Raw genomic sequence first — 18,121 nt, forward strand, 5'->3', positions numbered from 1 at the left:
TCGTTTAAATACTTTCACGGGTTACCCTCTTTAATTCTCCTGCTTATTCTAATTGCAATTTTCAAAGTTTCCATCTTCTTTTATCTCTCGGTGTATCGTGGTGGTCGTTTAAATATCTTGCAGGCTTATCTAAAAGCTTTGTTAATCATTCTGAATTCTACTTTAAACTTGACAGCAACATGCTTCTGCCAGTCCCACCAATTCCTTATGCTCGTTGGCACATTTTCATGGGTTACTCCTAGAGGTTCTCCTATTTAGTCAGAATCAAATTTTTAAGTTTTCTAATCATACACTCTTAGCCCTCGTCGACTTATGGGGCGTTTTTAAATATTTTCTAAAGTCATTCATAGAGCTGTAATGTTCATTTTAAAGCACTTCGTTCAATCTTTGTTCACTTGTGATGCTGTTTTTAGACATAATTGCGGGCCACCCTCAAAGCTCCCTGTTTATTCTGAATCAAACACCTCTTCTAAACCCCAAAGAGTTATAAAGTTATTACGCAGTTCTATACATTTGAGGTCCACATATCATATCTTCGTCACAATTAGCTTTTGAAACACTGCAGCAACAAAGCACTTAAGAAATGGAAAGATAGAAAACAGCCAAAGTTTCGTGCATCAGAAATGATTCTTACTCCAACAACAAATTAACAAAATACAATTTACGGACAACAGCTAATCTATATAACTTTAGTCCTTTTCTCCACAGTCAAGAATCACGTCTGGGTCATAATTATTGCTCGAAACGATCTTTGATCTAGATGAAGAACATCACAAATAATTAAGATGTTATTCCATGGTTAATGAAAGCACTTTTTAAGGAAATCCATAGTCATAATGCTTTGTAAAAATTTCAGAAAAAAAGGTTCGCCCCGAGGGTTTAGCCAGCCCTTTATGCGACCTGTTTTTAGTGAAATTTCATCAAACTAAGCATAAAATCATTTGAACTTGTTCTTGTGAAGCGAGCAATACAGCAAATCCATCTTCCTTGAAGGACAAAACTACGAAGAGGTAAAACATTAAGAGAAAGGCGTTCGTGGCGGGTCTAGTGACTCCTTTCAGCAACCGGTTTTTAGTGTAATTTCACCCAAATAAGCATAAAGTCATTTGAAATGGTTTCTAGAATAATTGTCACTCAAGAGGCAGGCAAATCCCATTTCATTCTCAGTGGGAAAATCTCACAAAAAGTGAAAATTTAATAGAAAAATACTCACTTGTTGAACCAAAAAGTCAGCGAATCCGATCGTTTATCTACAAAAAAGGAAGGCGGTTAGGAAAAGTTGCTGCAAAGGATTCCCGATAGGCATAAAAAGTTGGGGGCTGGCGGGATTACATAATTCGCATTACAACGGGTTTCCTATGAAAATCAAATTTTCTTGCATCAAGAATAAACAGCAGGCAAAATCTACCACAATTCTTCATACTTTGATTGCAATAAAGCCAATCCAGTTTCCTTTAAGCACAAAACCACGAGAAGAGGTAAAAAGTTTTCGTTCGCAGCGGGGGTCTAGCAGCCGGTTTTTAGTGTAATTTCGTCGAAATGAGCACAAAATCATTTGAAAAAAGTAATATCGAAAACACGTTAGAACAACAACGCTTACTTGTATTCGCATGCCATCGATTCTGATGCCAGTGAAGAAGGGGAACAGCCAGCAGCAATCGCAAAACCAAAAAACGGGCAGCAGTGTGCGTACCGTACGTAGCTACTAAAACGAAGAAAAGGAAGATTGTCAAAAGCACGAATCACATGGCTCTTGCAAACAAAATAAGAAACGGGGTTCAATCGTCGATCGATAAAAAATCATCAGTTGATAAAAAAAGCTAGCAAGACTCACCTGAGGTCTGTCGAGAGCACCCAGCACGATTGACTACTGGAGCTGTAGCTGTAGCACAAGACACCGACCGTCGACGACCGCTTCGAGTTCGAAAAGGAATGCCAACCAGCAGTGCACGTAGATTTATCATCCAATTCCAAATCACCTAAATTATCGGCACACAGTAGATTCTTTGTGGAAAGCGAAACGAATTTGAAAAGCCTCCGTTCAAATTGAAGGGTTGCTGTTGGAAGCAGTTTTGAAACCTTTTGTAGAGAGCAAGAGAAAAGAGAGAGAAAGAACCTTTAGAAAGTCGGGACAAAGACCGCGGAGAGCACTAATCGTGATCGAGAGGATTTCGAACGAATCCGGGAGAAAACCGTAAATATCTCAGGAACGGAAGCGAAAAGGAGAAAAAGGAGACCGTAGTATGGTGAACCAAAGATCGAGGATGAAGGGGGAAAAGGAATTTTGAAAATCGGCCGAGCGGTTTTGGCTGGAATCCCTCTTAATCGCCGGGCGGTGGGGACCTTTTGTTCGGGGTTAATTTGCATATACGAATTTTAGTTATGGTGACTAGCTCCCCTACGAAGCCCGCTACGCGGGCTTGCCAGTGACCCTACGGTCGAGTACATAGATTAGCCTCGGAAAAGACAAGAATTTTCTTAAAACCCCCTGTGAATGATAGTAAAATTAGCCTCGGCAAAGACAAGAATTCTTTCGAAACCCCCAATGAGTATGCAGATTAGCCTCGGAAAAGACAAGAGGTGTATCAACCTCGATTTGAAAAAAATTGGCTCCGCATAGGTCACGTGATAAAAAAATTACTCGCACTCCTGTGACTATCGCTAGTCAGGGGGTCGCCTGAAATAGAGAAGGGGTAGAGGCTCCCCCCTTCCTAGCGATAGTCACAGGAGTGCGAGTAATTTTTTTATCACGTGACCTATGCGGAGCCAATTTTTTTCAAATCGAGGTTGATACACCTCTTGTCTTTTCCGAGGCTAATCTGCATACTCATTGGGGGTTTCGAAAGAATTCTTGTCTTTGCCGAGGCTAATTTTACTATCATTCACAGGGGGTTTTAAGAAAATTCTTGTCTTTTCCGAGGCTAATCTATGTACTCGACCGTAGGGTCACTGGCAAGCCCGCGTAGCGGGCTTCGTAGGGGAGCTAGTCTTCCGTTAATTGAAAGTTGCTTCAAAACATTTGCAGCCCAGGTCTATTCGTGTTCCTCGTTTAGATATTTTAATGGGTGACCCCCTAAGTCTCCTGTTTTAATTTTCCATAAAATTTCATGGTAAGACTTCCCAACTTTACTTATCTGTTTACTCCTCTGACAAATATTACTAAAATTGAATCTATCCTGAAAATGAGAATAAAAAAACAATGCCCTCCTACATTCTTCCAATTTTATAAGGAATGCAAGCAAAAAGTGTAATATCATACAGCAAGCAGGCAAGGATACTTTAAACGTGACAAAAGGCAAACATAATTAATCTAATCCATAGTCACGCCTACTGTGAGTAGCATATACTATTGGCAAGAGCAGGAAATAATTGCTCGAGGAAAAAGTATTATTTACTTGCAGCAACAACCCAATTGAGATAAGAGCTTCTTTCGTGTAGGAAGATAATGCTTTATTACCCTGATTGTAATTCAGTAAATCCTTTTAGAAAAGTAAACCCAAACTTAATTACTTGCTGGCTCCAGATACCGATACTTGCGAAATTCCTAATAGAATCAACCATAGAAATGGAATCAACCCAATGAGTAGTTCCTCGATTATTAAGATTATCAATTAGCAATAGAAACACGTTCGCGGCGGGTCTAACGACTCCTTTTAGCAACCGGTTTTTAGTGTAACTTCACCCAAATAAGCAGAAAGTCATTTAAAATGGTTTCTAGAATGATTAATTTACAATTCCGAAAATGATGCAGGCACAATCTACCGTAACAATCCAGCTTCCTTTCAGCACAAAACCACGAAATGAGGTAGAAATTCGCCGTTAGCGGCAGGGGTCTAGCAGTAAGCGACCGGTTTTTAGTGTAATTTCATCAAATTAAGCCAAAAATCATTTGAAATTGTTCTTATTAAGCAACCAATACAGCAAATCCATTTTCCTTGAAGGACAAAATTTTCATGGGTTAATCCTATAATTTCTCCTATTTAGTCAGAATCAAATTTTTAAGTTTTTCAATCATACAATCTTAGCCCTCGTCGACTTATAGGGCGCTTATCAATATTTTCTAAGGCCATTCTTAATGCTGTAATGTTCATTTTGAATCCAGCGTGAATATCTTTATCATAGCATTTCGTTCAATTCTTCTTCACTTGTGATGCTGTTTTAAGATATAATTTGGGGCCACCTTTTAAAGTTCCTCTGTTTATTTTGAATCAAACATTAAAATTTTCCAACAATAAATTCCTGTTAGCCGTTATTGGTCCATGGTGCTCGTTTAGATATATATCATCTAAAAATTTCTTAAGCATCAAAATTCCTAAAAAATATGTTGATTCATAAAAGAATTAACGACTCCCCTTCTAAACTCCAAAGAGTTATAGAGTTATTACGCAGTTCTATACATTTGAGGTCCACATATCACATCTCCGTCAGAATTAGCTTTTGAAACACTGCAGGAACAAAGCATTTAGGAAATGGAAAGATAGATAAAAGCAAAGTTTCGTGCATCAGAAAGTAATCTTACTCTAACAACAAATTAACAGAATACAATTTACGGACAACAGCTGATCTATATAACTTTAGTCCTTTTCTCCACAGTCAAGTTTTTTCTTGTTTCATCATTTGATTTAACGCCAGCATAAATGCCATAAATTTCGTTTCGAAGGTCCGAGAATCACGTCTGCGTCATAATTATTGCTTGAAACGATCTTTGATCTAGATGAAGAACAAAGAGATTAATGAAGATGTCATTCCATGGTTAATGAAAGCACGTTTCAAAGAAATCGATATACAGCCAATCCATATTCTTTTAAGCAGAAATGTACGCAAGAGGTAAAAAATTCAGAGAAACACGTTCGTGGCGGGTCTAGCGACTCCTTTCAGCAACCGGTTTTTAGTGTAATTTCACCCAAATAAGCATAAAGTCATTTGAAATGGTTTCTAGAATGATTAATTTACAATTCCCAAAATGATGCAGGCACAATCTACCGTAACAATCCAGCTTCCTTTCAGTACAAAACCACGAAATGAGGTAGAAATTCGCCGTTCGCGGCGGGGGTCTAGCAGTAAGCGACCGGTTTTTAGTGTAATTTCATCAAATTAAGCATAAAATCATTTGAAATTGTTCTCGTTAAGCGAGGAATACAGCAAATCCATTTTCCTTGAATTACAAAACTGCGAAGAGGTAAAACATTAAGAGAAGCACGTTCGTGGCGGGTCTAGCGACTCCTTTCAGCAACCGATTTTTAGTGTAATTTCACCCAAATAAGCATAAAGTCATTTGAAATGGTTTCTAGAATGATTAATTTACAATTCCGAAAATGATACAGGCACAATCTACCGTAACAATCCAGCTTCCTTTCATTACAAAACCACGAAAAGAGGTAGAACTTCGCCGTTCGCGGCGGGGGTCTAGCAGTAAGCAACCGGTTTTTAGTGTAATTTCATCAAATTAAGCATAAAGTCATTTGAAATGGTTTCTAGAATGATTTATTTACAATTCCCCAAATGCTCTCAAAAAGCTAGAAATAATTTTTATCAAGAGGCAGGCAAATCCCATTTGTTTCAGCGGGAAAATCGCACAAAAAAATGAAATTTTAATCGAAAAATACTCACTTGTTGTACCAAAAAGTCAGCGAATCCGATCGTTTATCTACAAAAAAGGAAGGCGGTTAGGAAAGGTTGCTGCAAAGGATTCTCGTTAGGCATAAAAAGTTGGGGGTTGGCGGGATAACAAAATTCGCATTACAACGGGTTTCCTATGAAAATCATATTTTCTTGCATCAAAAATAAACAGCAGGAATAATCTACCACAATTCTTCATACTCTGATTGCAATAAAGCCAATCCAGTTTCCTTTTAGCACAAAACCACGAGAAGAGGTAAAAAGTTTTCGTTCGCAGCGGGGTCTAGCAGCCGATTTTTAGTGTAATTTTATCCAAATGAGCAGAAAATCATGTCAAATAATAAATTTCGAAAACACGTAAGAACAACAGCGCTTACCTGTATTCACATGCCATCGATTCTGATGCTAGTGAAGAAGAAGAACAGCCAGCAGCCATCGCAGAACCAAAAAAAAGGGCAGCAGCGGGTGTACCGTACGTACGTAGCTACTAAAACGAAGAAAAGGAAGATCGTCAGAAGCACGAATTACATGGCTCTTGTAAACGAAATAATAACAAACGGGGTTTTAATCGATCGATCGACCAATAAAAGGAAAGGAAAATGACGACGAAAAGTTTATGAAAAGCTAGCGAGACTCACCTGTAGCTGTAGCTGTAGCACTGTAGCACCGTAGCACCGTAACACCGTAGCACAGAACACGACCGTCGACAACCGCTTCGAATTCGAAAAGGAATGCCAAGCAGCAGTGCACGTAGATTTATCCAAATCGGCAGACAGTAGATTCTTTGTGGAAAGCGAAACGAATTTGAAAAGCCTCCGTTGAAATTGAAGGGTTGCTGGAGGAAGATGTTTTGAAATCTTTTGTAGTAGAGAGCAAGAGAAAAGAGAGAAAGAACCTTTAGAAAGGCGGGACAAAGACCACGGAGAGCACTAATCGAGACGTTGCATCCTCGGAGAAAACCGTGTAAATATCTGAGAAAGGAAAATAACGATGAGAAAAAGCAGACCTGATGATGGTGCATCGGGGATGGAGGATTGAGAGGAAAAAAGAACTTTGAAAATCGGCCGAGCGGTTTTGGCTGCAAACCCGTACAATCGCGGGGCGGTGGGGATGGAGACGAACCCGGGAGAAAACCGTAAATATCTCAGGAACGGAAGCGAAAAGGAGAAAAAGGAGACCGTAGTATGGTGAACCGACGATCGAGGACGAAGGGAAAAAAAGAATTTTGAAAATCGGCCCAGCAGTTTTGGCTGGGCACCGTGTGAAACGCCGGGCGGTGGTAGAATCGCGGGGCAGTGTGGAGGTCTTTTGTTCGGGCTCATTTGCATATTGGCATATTAGTATTAGTTAGAAGTTCAGGATTATTCCAAGACTTATTTCTGCGGCAGAAAATGTAATAGGTAGTACGGATAGTTAAGTTGGATAGTTTGGGGATCATGAAGCGGAGATGATTCTCGCTGATATCTAGAGCGTTTCATATGTCGATGAAAGAGGAGCAGGAGAGACCAAAGATACCAAGGGAACTGATAGAAAGATTAACAAACATGATTGAAGAATAGGCTGAGCTTAGGCTGTGAACGAGATGCGAGTTTTTTCTCTTTTGCGATTAGCATTAACATCGAAGTTAGTTTCGTATCCTACTGTAAGCTCGAGTATGAATAGGCAATGGCCAGAAGTGACTAGAAGTAAATCAGGACGAAAAGAGTCTCCTGTTATGATAGAGGGTGAGAGATAGCCTGAAAAGTCTACGTAAAGAGACCAGTTAGGGATAGCTTTAAAAGACTGTGCTAGGAAGTTTAATGCAGAGTTGTGGTGCCATGTGTAACGGCCTTCTTCGAGGTATGTTTTGCAGCCTGCAAAAATGTGAAGTAACGTTTCTCTTGCACATGCAACAAAGAGCAATCAGACGACTGAGTAATGTTCCATTTAGATAGGTTTTTCTTTGGCAAGGGAGTTGATACGATATTTGATAGTAAAACTGTATATGTTCTTGGGTCATGTTGCTATGAACCGTGGTACATAATTTAGAGGCCATATAGGAAGAGAGTCGTCAAAGATGAAGGATGTTTTGAAGGCGCTCTTTATGTTCTCAGCCTTCAATACTTCTCTAGTATTCCTGTAAACATCATATTGGATGTTCATCCTCTGGCTGGTATTCTTCCACAAAGATTGGATGTTTTTGTTGAGAGAGGATTTCAGTGCATTACGATAAACAGTTTGGAATTCAACAGAAGGAAGAATCAAATTAAGACCGAACTGGTTTTTTGACAGAATAATGCCACTTAAGGAAGCACTTATGGGTAAATCGAGGCAACGGCGGATAAAAGCAGAAACTGGATCATCAAGATTTTCGACGATCCAGGCTTTTGATAGATCGTCTACTGTGAGGTTCCACGAAACTTATGATAGAAGATAGCTGTTATAACTGCTATATACTACAATTAAATGTTACAATCAAAGAAAAATATAATAAATATGTAAGACTGTTTAGAAGCATAAATTAATTTTAACTGTTCATGCCCCTTAATGCTGTTTTTAGACTGGGATACTTTTAGACAAGCCTCTACAATTGGTATTAAAACAACGATACACAGTTGGATACACTTATAAAAATAGGAATCCGAACCTCTTCAAATTCAAAGTGTTTATTCGAAAGTAAACAGAGAGTGACTTACCTCAGCCTACTATTGAAGTTTGTATGCCCACTTACGAACTTTGCCGGCAGTGTTGTTTTTATTGGTAGGAAATTTCTTGATTATATTAGCACACTTAATTAATGGAAGGACACTTTCTGAAATAATCAAGTATTGACATCATCCTTGATAATTTAGGGTGATTTCTTTCACATGAATTGAAATTTGCGATGCTGTTTATGGAAGCGAGAGCGTGCAAAAACAATTACTGGAAGGCCATTTTCTGAATAGGCCGACTTGGTCGCATCTGGTCATTATGATAATATAGCCAATATGCTAAGGTAAAACTCGATAAAGAAGTGTTACTAGTGTTGGTGGGTCATCAAAACGATAATGCTATATGTTTTATTCGAATTACGCCCAAAAGGTTATTAAATTAGAATTTGGTTATTAAATTCAAATAGACACCCAAAAGGTTATTAAATTAGAAGTTGGTACGAATCAAGTCAAATAACACGTGGCTGTAAGAAAAATTTTTCTAACTACCTCAATTGAACTGGTAGCTGATAACTGCATGTTGATAAACACTGATGGTGTCATCAACAAATAAATTTTGATTTTATTCAAACTGTTATCTCAATTCTTTGATACACTCTTTTTTTGTAAGAGTACTATAAATTTTGTCCAGCTTTAATGTTCTAAAGAAACTTTTGTTTTGAGCCTTGATATATTCTTAAAGCTATCTTTCATTTTTCAAATCTGACATGTTTTCAGGGGAGCATTGCCCACTCTCGATTAAAAACAATGCTTTTTGAAAACGAAATATGTCAGCTCTGAAACTCCTTATTTTGAACATAGCAAAGCAGGCAACTTTTGAAAAATATGACAGAAATGTTCGATTTGAAACTGTGTAATAACTTGAATAAAATTTTAATATTATTCAAAAAAGAAAGATTCTGACACCAATAATCTTTAAACAATATTCTTAAAAAAGAAATTCATAAAAAGTGGATGATTCCAAGTCCGAATATTCTTAAAAATCATAAACAATATCTTAAAAAGAGTGTAAATCAGTCGATACTCCCCACCACACATTCAGAAAAGCTCGAAATTTAGTTTCAACAAGAGTTTGCTTGCTACAGACAACATTGTGGCCTCCTAACATCAGGACTTTCAAGATAGGTAGATGTCATTGCCTGCTAGCATCAGGATCAGATCAATCAGGAGCCGCTACCAAATAAACCGGATCCATCCAAGTTCAAACTGGTACACTTTCAAAACGACACAATCGGGTATTGATAGCAGGTTTAAATGGGTTCGGATTCCCAGAATGCATCAAACGGAAGATAGATCAGTATCTGCTTGGGTGCATTGGGCTTAAAATACTTTTAGCATTAGACTTCCTTTCACCAATTAAGTCGAAGTTATAAATGAATTAAGTTTGGAAACATCTCTTGTTCTTGTTTTTCTAAACCAGCCTGATATAAAATTAGAACAGCTGGGACAGATAATTGAAAAATGTTGTAGTTGAAGTTTTGATGATGTTTTCAAAAGGGCAATTTCAACAAAATTGTACAAAAAGTTGCTCAAAAATTCAAATCTATGGAAACTTAATTAAAATTCTAACAGGCAATATTGAGTTCATTTTCAAAGAAGATTTCTCTGATTCTTATCAATTCTTTTGTGTAGGTTACGTGCCTATGCCTCTCCACAGTTGGTAATTGTTCTTCAAATTTCCAAAATTTGAATGAAATAAAAAAAAATCAAAAGCTGAGGAAGAAAATTTTGAGAAACACATTTTTTTGGCACACTTTTTAAAAAAAAACTATAATGGTACATGTCTGATTACTTACTGTTACAAAAGTTAATTTGTATTGTCATTGTTTTTATCATCCACTGTCACTGTCTCTATTTCATTTTCTTTTATGGATTGAGTAGAAGGAAGATCTTTTGCCACTTGTGCTACAGCATTTGACAAGTAATCAGACAAAGGCTTAAATGGTTGGTTACTTGGGGTGAAGAAGTTGAAGCTTCTACGTGACAGAAGCCTTAGTGCCCTCCATCCAAACTCACTCTTGTTAACAAGTTTATATTCTTCTTCTATCCCTGCCTCTGGATCAGCTTGTTCTATGGCTTCCTCAAAAAAATCTTGAAGGGTTGGCAGAAACTTTGTTCTGTTTTCAGCCTTGCATGCTTCTAGGTTATCAGGACAGACATTCCACAATCTTGTCAACTCATCACTTCCTAAGTCAATCTTTGATCTTTTGCTACTGGCCAAATCATCACCTATGCTTTTTCTTCTTGAGCGTTTGGCACTAATTTCACTGTCCTTCTTAGCAAAGCTAGGGCATCCATCATTTTTCCAGTTGATCCAATTTTCTTCTCGCTTAAGTACATGCAACACTGTGTTGGCAAACTTCTCTCCTTCAGGTGGTATCTCACTCAAAAGACTTACAACTTTACTCCTTGTCTCAGTTACCCACTGCTGTTGCTGCTCATTTAGTACCTGATTGGGTTTTGCGTTAGCAACCAAATACTGAAATAAAATTAGAAATTGGACAAGCAGGTGTCTTCTAAAGTTTGTGTCACTCAATTGTAAGTCCATAAGGTTTTCATTTGTTAAAAATTTTGGAAAGTATTGGTGAGCTTTATCTCCTTCTTTAATGATGTCAGTGATTGTGATGTTTGCTTTGATGTTTGAGCCCTTCTTTCTTCTTTGCACATATTCTAATTTGTAGCTTGAAAATGTCTTCAGTACCTGCAAAGATCAAACATCAAAGGTTCATTTGCTAAAATTTTAACCAATAAAGAAATTATCTAATCACTTCATATGCTATCAACACTTCATATTATAAAGAATTTTCAATTTGTTGTAAATTTTTTAAGAACACGGATTCATTTTGAACATTCACTTTCCATCCTTTTCCACATAAACTGCAAAGGGACTTTCAATTAGTTGCCATGATTTTGTCTTCCCCTAACATAAAATGCAATAGTTATAGTTTAAAGCTTATAATGGAATCATCACAACTGCTAAATCCCCTAGCATAGGATGTCAGGCACTATTTGGCAGACCAGTTTGCAGAGTTGCTTGTCAGAGAACCCCTTGTATAAAAATATTCAAGACAATTAAAAATTTGAATCCACCTTTTATGCATAGCATTTTTAGCTCAAGAGCTTTAAAAAATCCTTCTCGGAATCCTAACAATTTAATCATTTTCAACAAAACCAAGTAATATTCTGAAATGAACTAAAATTAGCTGACAATCTCAACAGCTTAAAAAGTAGGATAAAACGATGGGATGGTCCTAGCTATAAATGCAACATTTCATTTATTCTTATAACATATTTATTTCCTTAGTTATTTCCTTTTGCATTAGTTGTATGTGTATATATCCATACATATACATATGTGTATATCTCCATATATCCATAATCACTCTGATAAGTTGAGCACTCTAGACAGCAATATGCTAATTACTATAATATTTAAATATACATATATCCATATATAATATATATATATGTATAGTTAGAAGCAATATCAAATTAAAATAAGGTTACAAACAAACAAACAAACAAACAAAAAAACAAAAAAAAAATGAACAAACAGAGCAAACAAGAGTATGACCGATTTTGAAAAGATATCAGGTGTGCCAACAATCCCAATATCAGGTGCATGAGTGCAAAAAAATCATAAAATGTCAGGTTCTATCGCACTATCAACTTTTGCAGATTTTAATATATATCTAGTGAGTAATTGCCATGCTCTGCATAACAGTTGGCAGACATGCTGCTGCAGGAAAAGGAATGAAAAACAAACTAAACAATAAAAGATTCCAACGATTTAGTGAAAGTGCAAATGGCATGGGGTCAAGTGGAGCTGCATTCAGGCAAGCAGGTAATAATGCATGCTTATCTCTACCCTAACCTTGAGCTTATTCTTAGGTCCTGAATAAGCAGGGGGTCCTAAAAAGCAGGGGGTCCTAAAAAGCAGGGGGGTGCAGTTGGAAAATTTCTTAAAATTCAATAAGCAGGGGACACATATTCGGGACCTAATGGCCAGAGAAATTTCAACCTATTCTAGTTGCTACGCCAAGTGTAAAACATACAAGCTTTCGATTAATCTATAGTTTGCATTGCTTTTACTGTCCATATCAATATAATAAGGCTGTCCACGTATTCTGTACAAGTATCGTTTTTGCTACACCGATCACAAAAATTTATCACGTACGCCAATGCGCCAAGGCTCGCAAATAGCAAATTTCACGCCACTACGCCAAGGAAAAAGCTAAGTCCACGCCGGAGATCTCGGGCGTAAACTACATGGAATGCACCCTGGCCTAAGAGTATGTATGGCTTTGCATTAGAGGCCATATGTCGATAGGTATGCTAGTGCATTAGTTTGGCAAATATTACTCACCTGTACTGTATTAACTTTAAGATTTCTCCATCCAATTGGTGTGTAGCATTTTGTTGGGTTGCTAAAATACTCTTGCAAGCTCCAAAGCTTTGCATACAAATCAAAGTCAATTGGACTTGATGATGGCAGCTCGCCCTCTTCAGTGTCCATATGAACGGTGTTAGATCCATCACTTACACCATTATCACTTCTGCTCTTCTTAAACAAAGTGACATTTTCAGTGTTAAAGTGACTCATCAGATTTAAGGCAGATCTTTCTTCTAATGGAAAAAATCTTGCCAAAAACAACTGAATCCTTCCACAGAAAATAGTGTTCTGTGATTTAGATAATCTGCGCAATATATCGTTGCACATCCTGAGAAGATGGTTTTTACAAGAAGCGAAGAACGATTCAGATGTCAAGAATGAAACACTTTCCTCTAGGAAATTGAACAGCTCGCAGCACCTGTCTATAGTCAGTGTCTCAAAAATATCGGCTAGCAGCAGAACAGGTGTACTGGTAGTGCAAATATTATTCTTTGCACAGGAAATTGCAAACTTTACCATAGATATGGCTAGGCCTAAATCAATTTCATCCGACAACTTCAAAACCTCCAGTTGAAGACATTCCTTGAATGCCTGATCACAACAGGCCTTTTTGTCAAGATCTGATCCATGAGGTATATTAGAAAATGTTCTCTCAATTTCATCGGTTTGAATGTCATTTTCTCTTTGAGTAATACATTCGCAGAATGCTGCTTTAGTACTAGCAAAACTAAATGTTTCAACCGCCATTTTGAATGCCTTTACTTCGACTGGCGCAGTTTGTTCCCTCGCAGAGGGCTCGGATCGGATTCTGTACACTGTAGCGTGGAGTGAAGAAATGTCAAAATTCCCTGTCCAGTAGCCTTAAAACTGCTTTCAGGCTACACTCTGTCGAAAAAATCTGTCTTTGATTAAAACAACATTGAATGCTTATATTACTGATACCCAGTCAACAATCAAGACAATATTAAGAAATGATCTAAAATTTTGACTGCTTGTCCAACTTGATAATCCTTCAAACGTAAAATAGACACCGATTTTTTAAAGAGGTAGGACACGAATCAATTCTTGCCTGATGTGAAGCAAAAACAAAATCCCCCTTTCAAGTTCAAATCACAGAATAAGAATAATTATTCTGTGGTTCCAATGCACGTGCAATGTAAAAGAAACGACAGAAATTTACCGCCATTGGTCCCAGTCTTCCAGCGTCGTAATGACATGAGCATGCGTACTCATGTAAAACAAAAACGTCGATTGCCATATGCATGGCCTAGGCACAGGCTAGTTGTGAGTTTGACTAAATTTGATATAAAAACCTTGACGCAACGAGACTGCCTGGCTAGCACATATTAAGCAAATGCTTTGATTGAAGGACGCTTTTTGAAGAGAAATCATGGCGGATGCATCAGCAAGATCACGTCAGTACGTATACAAAGAGGTGAGCGCATAATATAGATTTTTGTTACACCACATTAAATGTCATTTGCATTGTGCTATGTTAGCATGCAAGTAGGATGTATTTTGTCATACTTCACGTACTTCTGTAAATATTGTCAAGTTCTTCAATTCTATTTTTTTAATATATCTTAATCGTGGGTTATTCTCTGCTGCTGTGATGTCATCATATCATACATAATAATCATTTGGCTCAGAGTCAGACCGCGCAGAGGGCTCCAACCAACTGGTATTATTAAAGACAACGACGAGTGAATAGTAGTTATGAATGAGATTTTATTCAGATATATAATTTCATAAAACCCTTTGCATGCATGCTAAGCTTTTTCAGGAAAATGTATCAGCCCCAATAAATTGCCCAGGATGACCTCATGGGTTTTTCTACCCTGATACTGAAAAACTTGGTTTTGCCATGTAATAAATCAAAATATGCATGACTTTTTTAGGTATCTTGCTGCACCACCATTAAAGCATCTGCATACAAATGTTTAATGCTTTTAAATATATTTTATGTCCACATCCATATAGTAAAGCAAAATCCAAGGGTCCCTGCTATTGAAGATTTTAAAGTTTTCATGAAATTTCATATTTTGGTGTGCAAAGCTAGCCATTCTGAAATGATCTTGTGCGTGCATTTGCCATAATCTGCAGACTGTGTTTCTTAGAGGCCTAATAACTAGTTTTTTCATTTCAGAATTCCAATCTTGTTTTGCAAGCTGACTTGTCCCTTATTGAAAGGAGAGGTAGAAATGAGGCAACAGGGGAAGTTTTGTCACTTGTTGGCCACCTTCAAGGAACAAAGATGGGTGACAGAGCCCTAAGAGCTCAAGCACCTGAGTTGAAAGAAAAGAAGGCCAAGTAAGTTTTTATGATCAGCTGTTTCCTAAATGTAATTCGGTGTCAACTAAAGTGTCTTAACCCTTTAACTCCCATCAATGTCAATTGGTGTCAAAGATTGTTTGGCTTGATTCCCCAGGACTATCAGATGACATTGCACATATTTTTGCATACTTTCCCTCGACTATCGTCTGATGCTTGGAACTTTGGTTGCTTATTAGCTCATTTATACTTTAGTGATTGTTCCCGAACAAAAAATAAACACTATAAAAATAGTTTTTCTTTGTTTTTATGCAAAAACATGTATATGGTCACATATTGAAATTGTGAGAAAAAATGGTCTGGGGAAAAAAGCTAAAATCATGAAAAGGAAGCTGGGGTGAAGTGTATTAGAATGCAATGATGTCTGGGAGGGAATGGGTTGAATAACATGCAAAGAATAAGCACAGCAAAAGTTGAGTTGTTTACCAATGAATATGATTGTAGAACTGACCTGATTACTGTTCAAATTAACATAATTATATGTAAAGGGGTAAAGGACAGTTCTAAGTGGCTACTTCAATTTAATGCAATCATCAAAACATTAAGTTGCTACTCCAAGTTTAATTCAATCATCAGAACACTTGCCTGTTGATCTTAGTAAGAGTGAAACATCATAATGTTCATTTTTTTCTCGAGCATGTCCCATCAACCAATCTTCTTTATTACATTATGTTCAACTATGCGTTATTCTATTGATAAATTACGTTTTAAAATTATTCATTGATTAGTTGTATGAGCACCTCATCAGTATCAAGCCTACATAATATGGTGAATCCATTGAATGCTCCTTACATTAGATTGTTTTTGACAAGGCAGTGTTAGTTTGATTTAATCTTACATCGTCACTCAGATCTCAAACCAGATCTGTCAATAGACCAATTCAACTTACAACCTCGTTTTCAAAAATCTTCAAATTCTGTTGTATAGTCAATCCGGGTAAAAAATACGCACGTGTCTCTGCGGGGAAAAATTACGCACCACCTTTTCAGCCACGCCCAATCACTTATACCGTTTTGCTTGTGGTTCCCGTATAGCCTAGAGAAGGCCTGTCAATTTGACCTGCTTTTCCCTTTTGTAAGGATTCTTGATTTAGAATAAAGCGGAATTGAATGTTTACCTTGTAAATTGGCCCAATATAATGTTTTGTCGGAAATCATCGAACTTTCTTATTGTCGCGTCAGTAACTGTCAAGCCCACAAAGTCAAGTGTTCTCAGTTGTTCTAAGGGATTAACCTTTTGACCTATGATAATTACATTTGCTTGCTATCTTTTGTTTTGTCTACATGGCATGCGTATTTTTGGACACACAATTTTTGAGCACATGGGGAAAAATTACGCACTCCTGATTTTGATTGATGTTGGTATGGGACCTATAGAGATATGTAAATATGAGTCACAGAGGCACAAATTATCATGAGATATTACATAAGCTTATATTAATGGGAGTTTACAATGTATTTTTGGCACTTAAGTCATAGCCTCGCTTTCATATGCCAAAGTTTTTAATAGCAGACATCCTCATGCTTTTCAACTTTAAAATCACTTAGAAGCTGTTCAAAACTATTGCTTAACATCGTTACATGGAAAATCAAGTATTATATGAATGTTCTTCATAAACAAGCCTCTAGGATTCATTCTTTTATGTGTGCGTATTTTTTCCCCACCTATCCGCATTTTTTACCCCATTTGATGGGGGAAAAATTTCGCATTAGTTTTCTTTAATTATAAGAAGGTTAATTGGATTAGCAAGACAACAAAGGTTTGGTTAACAAGGTATTACCATTCAAGTTCGAAAAATAAAAGAATATTGACAAGATATCTTTTGAATATTTTTCTGGAGCAAACTTTGTGCAAAATGCGTATTTTTTCCCCCAACTGACTATACCAAATTTTTGACATATCCATGTTAATCGTAAATATGAAGGAATATACATTACTTGTGTTGATGTTAAATGGTTTATAGATGATTTTCCTTCTGGGTTGAAGTATTTTTAACAGACCAATTCAACTTACAACCTCGTTTTGAAATGTCTTCAAATTCTTTTGTACCAAATGTTTGACCTCAGCTTCGCATTGAGAGCAATGATTTTTAGTCTACTTTGAAGTTTGCATTATGTTATTGCTCAAGATTTATGATGACATAAAGATAAAAATTTTGTAAGGGATTTGATCGTGATTGGCAACTAAGGGGGTAAAGTGTCACCTTGTATGATATTTGCGGTCAAATCCCTTACAGGTTTTTTAACTTTGTTTCTCCATAAAATTTAAAATACAAGCACATGACAAATTTGTATCTGGCCTAAAATTATGGCATTAAAACCAAATATGAGCTTAAAAAAGTCGTGCAATTAAGTTTGGAGAAATTTCCAAAAGAAAAGCAGTAAGTTGAATTGGTGTTTTGCACAGGATTTTTCCATTTCTTTACTTGTAAATTTTTTACCCCTAGAAAGCAGAAAAAGGTAGACAGTGATGAAACTCTCTCAAAAATGAGAACATCAACATTATTATCAGGAGATGCAGAGGACATTTCTGGTATATACTATCATCCTAAGACAAGAGAAACCAAACACACATATGAAGTTCTGCTCAGCTTCATTCAAGCTGCTATTGGAGATCAGGTAGTTTTTCAGTTTCATTTTACTCTTACTTAGGTTGCCACTGTTGAAACTATTTTATCTATGTTTGTTTTGTTTAAGGTAATGAAGAGTGTCTGCTCCTTTATACCCAAACTGACTGCCAATTAATGCCCAGTCAACAATTGCCTATGAAAACCTGTGCAAATGTTTTCAAATTATGTAATCTTCTTCATTGACTTAGATCATAACCTTGAAGGCGCAAATATTGGTTAGAAAATATTAATCATGGTTAGCATATGAAGATTAGGCAGAAAATGTTAAGCATATTAAGAATGGAAACTTGACAGGAAATATCTTAGAAACTCTAAACTCTTTTCATTTACTTTGGGGTATATTATATATCTTACTCGTGATTATCTCTTGAAAAGAGGTAGATTAGGGTTTTCTAGTTCTGTAGGAAAGTTGAGAATCAAAACATTTACCAACATTATTGTCAAAGTAGCTTGATTTCA

At 36.8% G+C, this 18,121-nt stretch overlaps 3 protein-coding genes and 1 long non-coding RNA gene across 5 annotated transcripts in view; 1 reads left to right on the forward strand and 3 right to left on the reverse strand.

The window, feature by feature from the left end:
* Window positions 1-608: 608 nt before the first annotated feature.
* Window positions 609-2,404, reverse strand: LOC135693001 (uncharacterized). Of its 2 annotated transcripts, none has more exons than XM_089112389.1 (4): window positions 1,835-2,404; window positions 1,601-1,702; window positions 1,214-1,250; window positions 609-756 (listed from the first exon to the last, which is right to left on the reverse strand). In XM_089112389.1, the coding sequence occupies exons 1-4, from the start codon at window positions 1,962-1,964 to the stop codon at window positions 690-692; spliced, it is 336 nt and encodes a 111-aa protein (XP_088968515.1). In that variant the 5' UTR covers window positions 1,965-2,404; the 3' UTR covers window positions 609-689. The 2 variants fall into 2 exon arrangements, with proteins under 2 accessions (XP_088968515.1, XP_088968514.1); XM_089112388.1 differs by having other exon boundaries at window positions 1,601-1,705; window positions 1,835-2,389.
* Window positions 2,405-2,637: 233 nt separating this feature from the next.
* LOC148958518 (uncharacterized) lies at window positions 2,638-6,919 on the reverse strand. Its single transcript, XR_016144572.1, has 4 exons — window positions 6,258-6,919; window positions 5,997-6,106; window positions 5,611-5,647; window positions 2,638-4,710 (listed from the first exon to the last, which is right to left on the reverse strand). It is a non-coding gene; the product is annotated as an uncharacterized LOC148958518 (long non-coding RNA).
* A 947-nt stretch (window positions 6,920-7,866) lies between these two features.
* Window positions 7,867-13,488, reverse strand: LOC135696308 (THO complex subunit 1). Its single transcript, XM_065215663.2, has 2 exons — window positions 12,676-13,488; window positions 7,867-11,010 (listed from the first exon to the last, which is right to left on the reverse strand). The coding sequence occupies exons 1-2, from the start codon at window positions 13,447-13,449 to the stop codon at window positions 10,117-10,119; spliced, it is 1,668 nt and encodes a 555-aa protein (XP_065071735.2). The 5' UTR covers window positions 13,450-13,488; the 3' UTR covers window positions 7,867-10,116.
* Window positions 13,489-13,926: 438 nt separating this feature from the next.
* Window positions 13,927-18,121, forward strand: part of LOC135696307 (U5 small nuclear ribonucleoprotein 200 kDa helicase) — a 37,899-nt gene continuing 33,704 nt past the window's right edge. The window contains exons 1-3 of the mRNA XM_089112384.1: window positions 13,927-14,137; window positions 14,849-15,012; window positions 17,480-17,651. Coding sequence (XP_088968510.1) covers window positions 14,093-14,137; window positions 14,849-15,012; window positions 17,480-17,651 — 381 coding nt within the window. The 5' untranslated portion in view covers window positions 13,927-14,092. The remainder of the gene's footprint in view (window positions 14,138-14,848; window positions 15,013-17,479; window positions 17,652-18,121) is intronic.

This window comes from Rhopilema esculentum, chromosome 14 (assembly GCF_057945365.1).
Source record: "Rhopilema esculentum isolate cy_ngs chromosome 14, ASM5794536v1, whole genome shotgun sequence".
Taxonomy (NCBI): Eukaryota; Metazoa; Cnidaria; class Scyphozoa; order Rhizostomeae; family Rhizostomatidae; genus Rhopilema; species Rhopilema esculentum.

Excerpts from the sequence above, each read along its gene's own strand:
- LOC135693001 (XM_089112388.1), bottom strand. The coding sequence starts at position 1,964 with ATGATAAATCTACGTGCACTGCTGGTTGGCATTCCTTTTCGAACTCGA. Across the intron at positions 1,706-1,834 it reads GTGCTCTCGACAGACCTCAG|TAGCTACGTACGGTACGCAC; the intron begins GTGAGTCTTGCT and ends TCTTCGTTTTAG. Across the intron at positions 1,251-1,600 it reads TCGATGGCATGCGAATACAA|ATAAACGATCGGATTCGCTG; the intron begins GTAAGCGTTGTT and ends CCTTTTTTGTAG.
- LOC135696308 (XM_065215663.2), bottom strand. The coding sequence starts at position 13,449 with ATGGCGGTTGAAACATTTAGTTTTGCTAGTACTAAAGCAGCATTCTGC. Across the intron at positions 11,011-12,675 it reads TTAAAGTTAATACAGTACAG|GTACTGAAGACATTTTCAAG; the intron begins GTGAGTAATATT and ends TGATCTTTGCAG.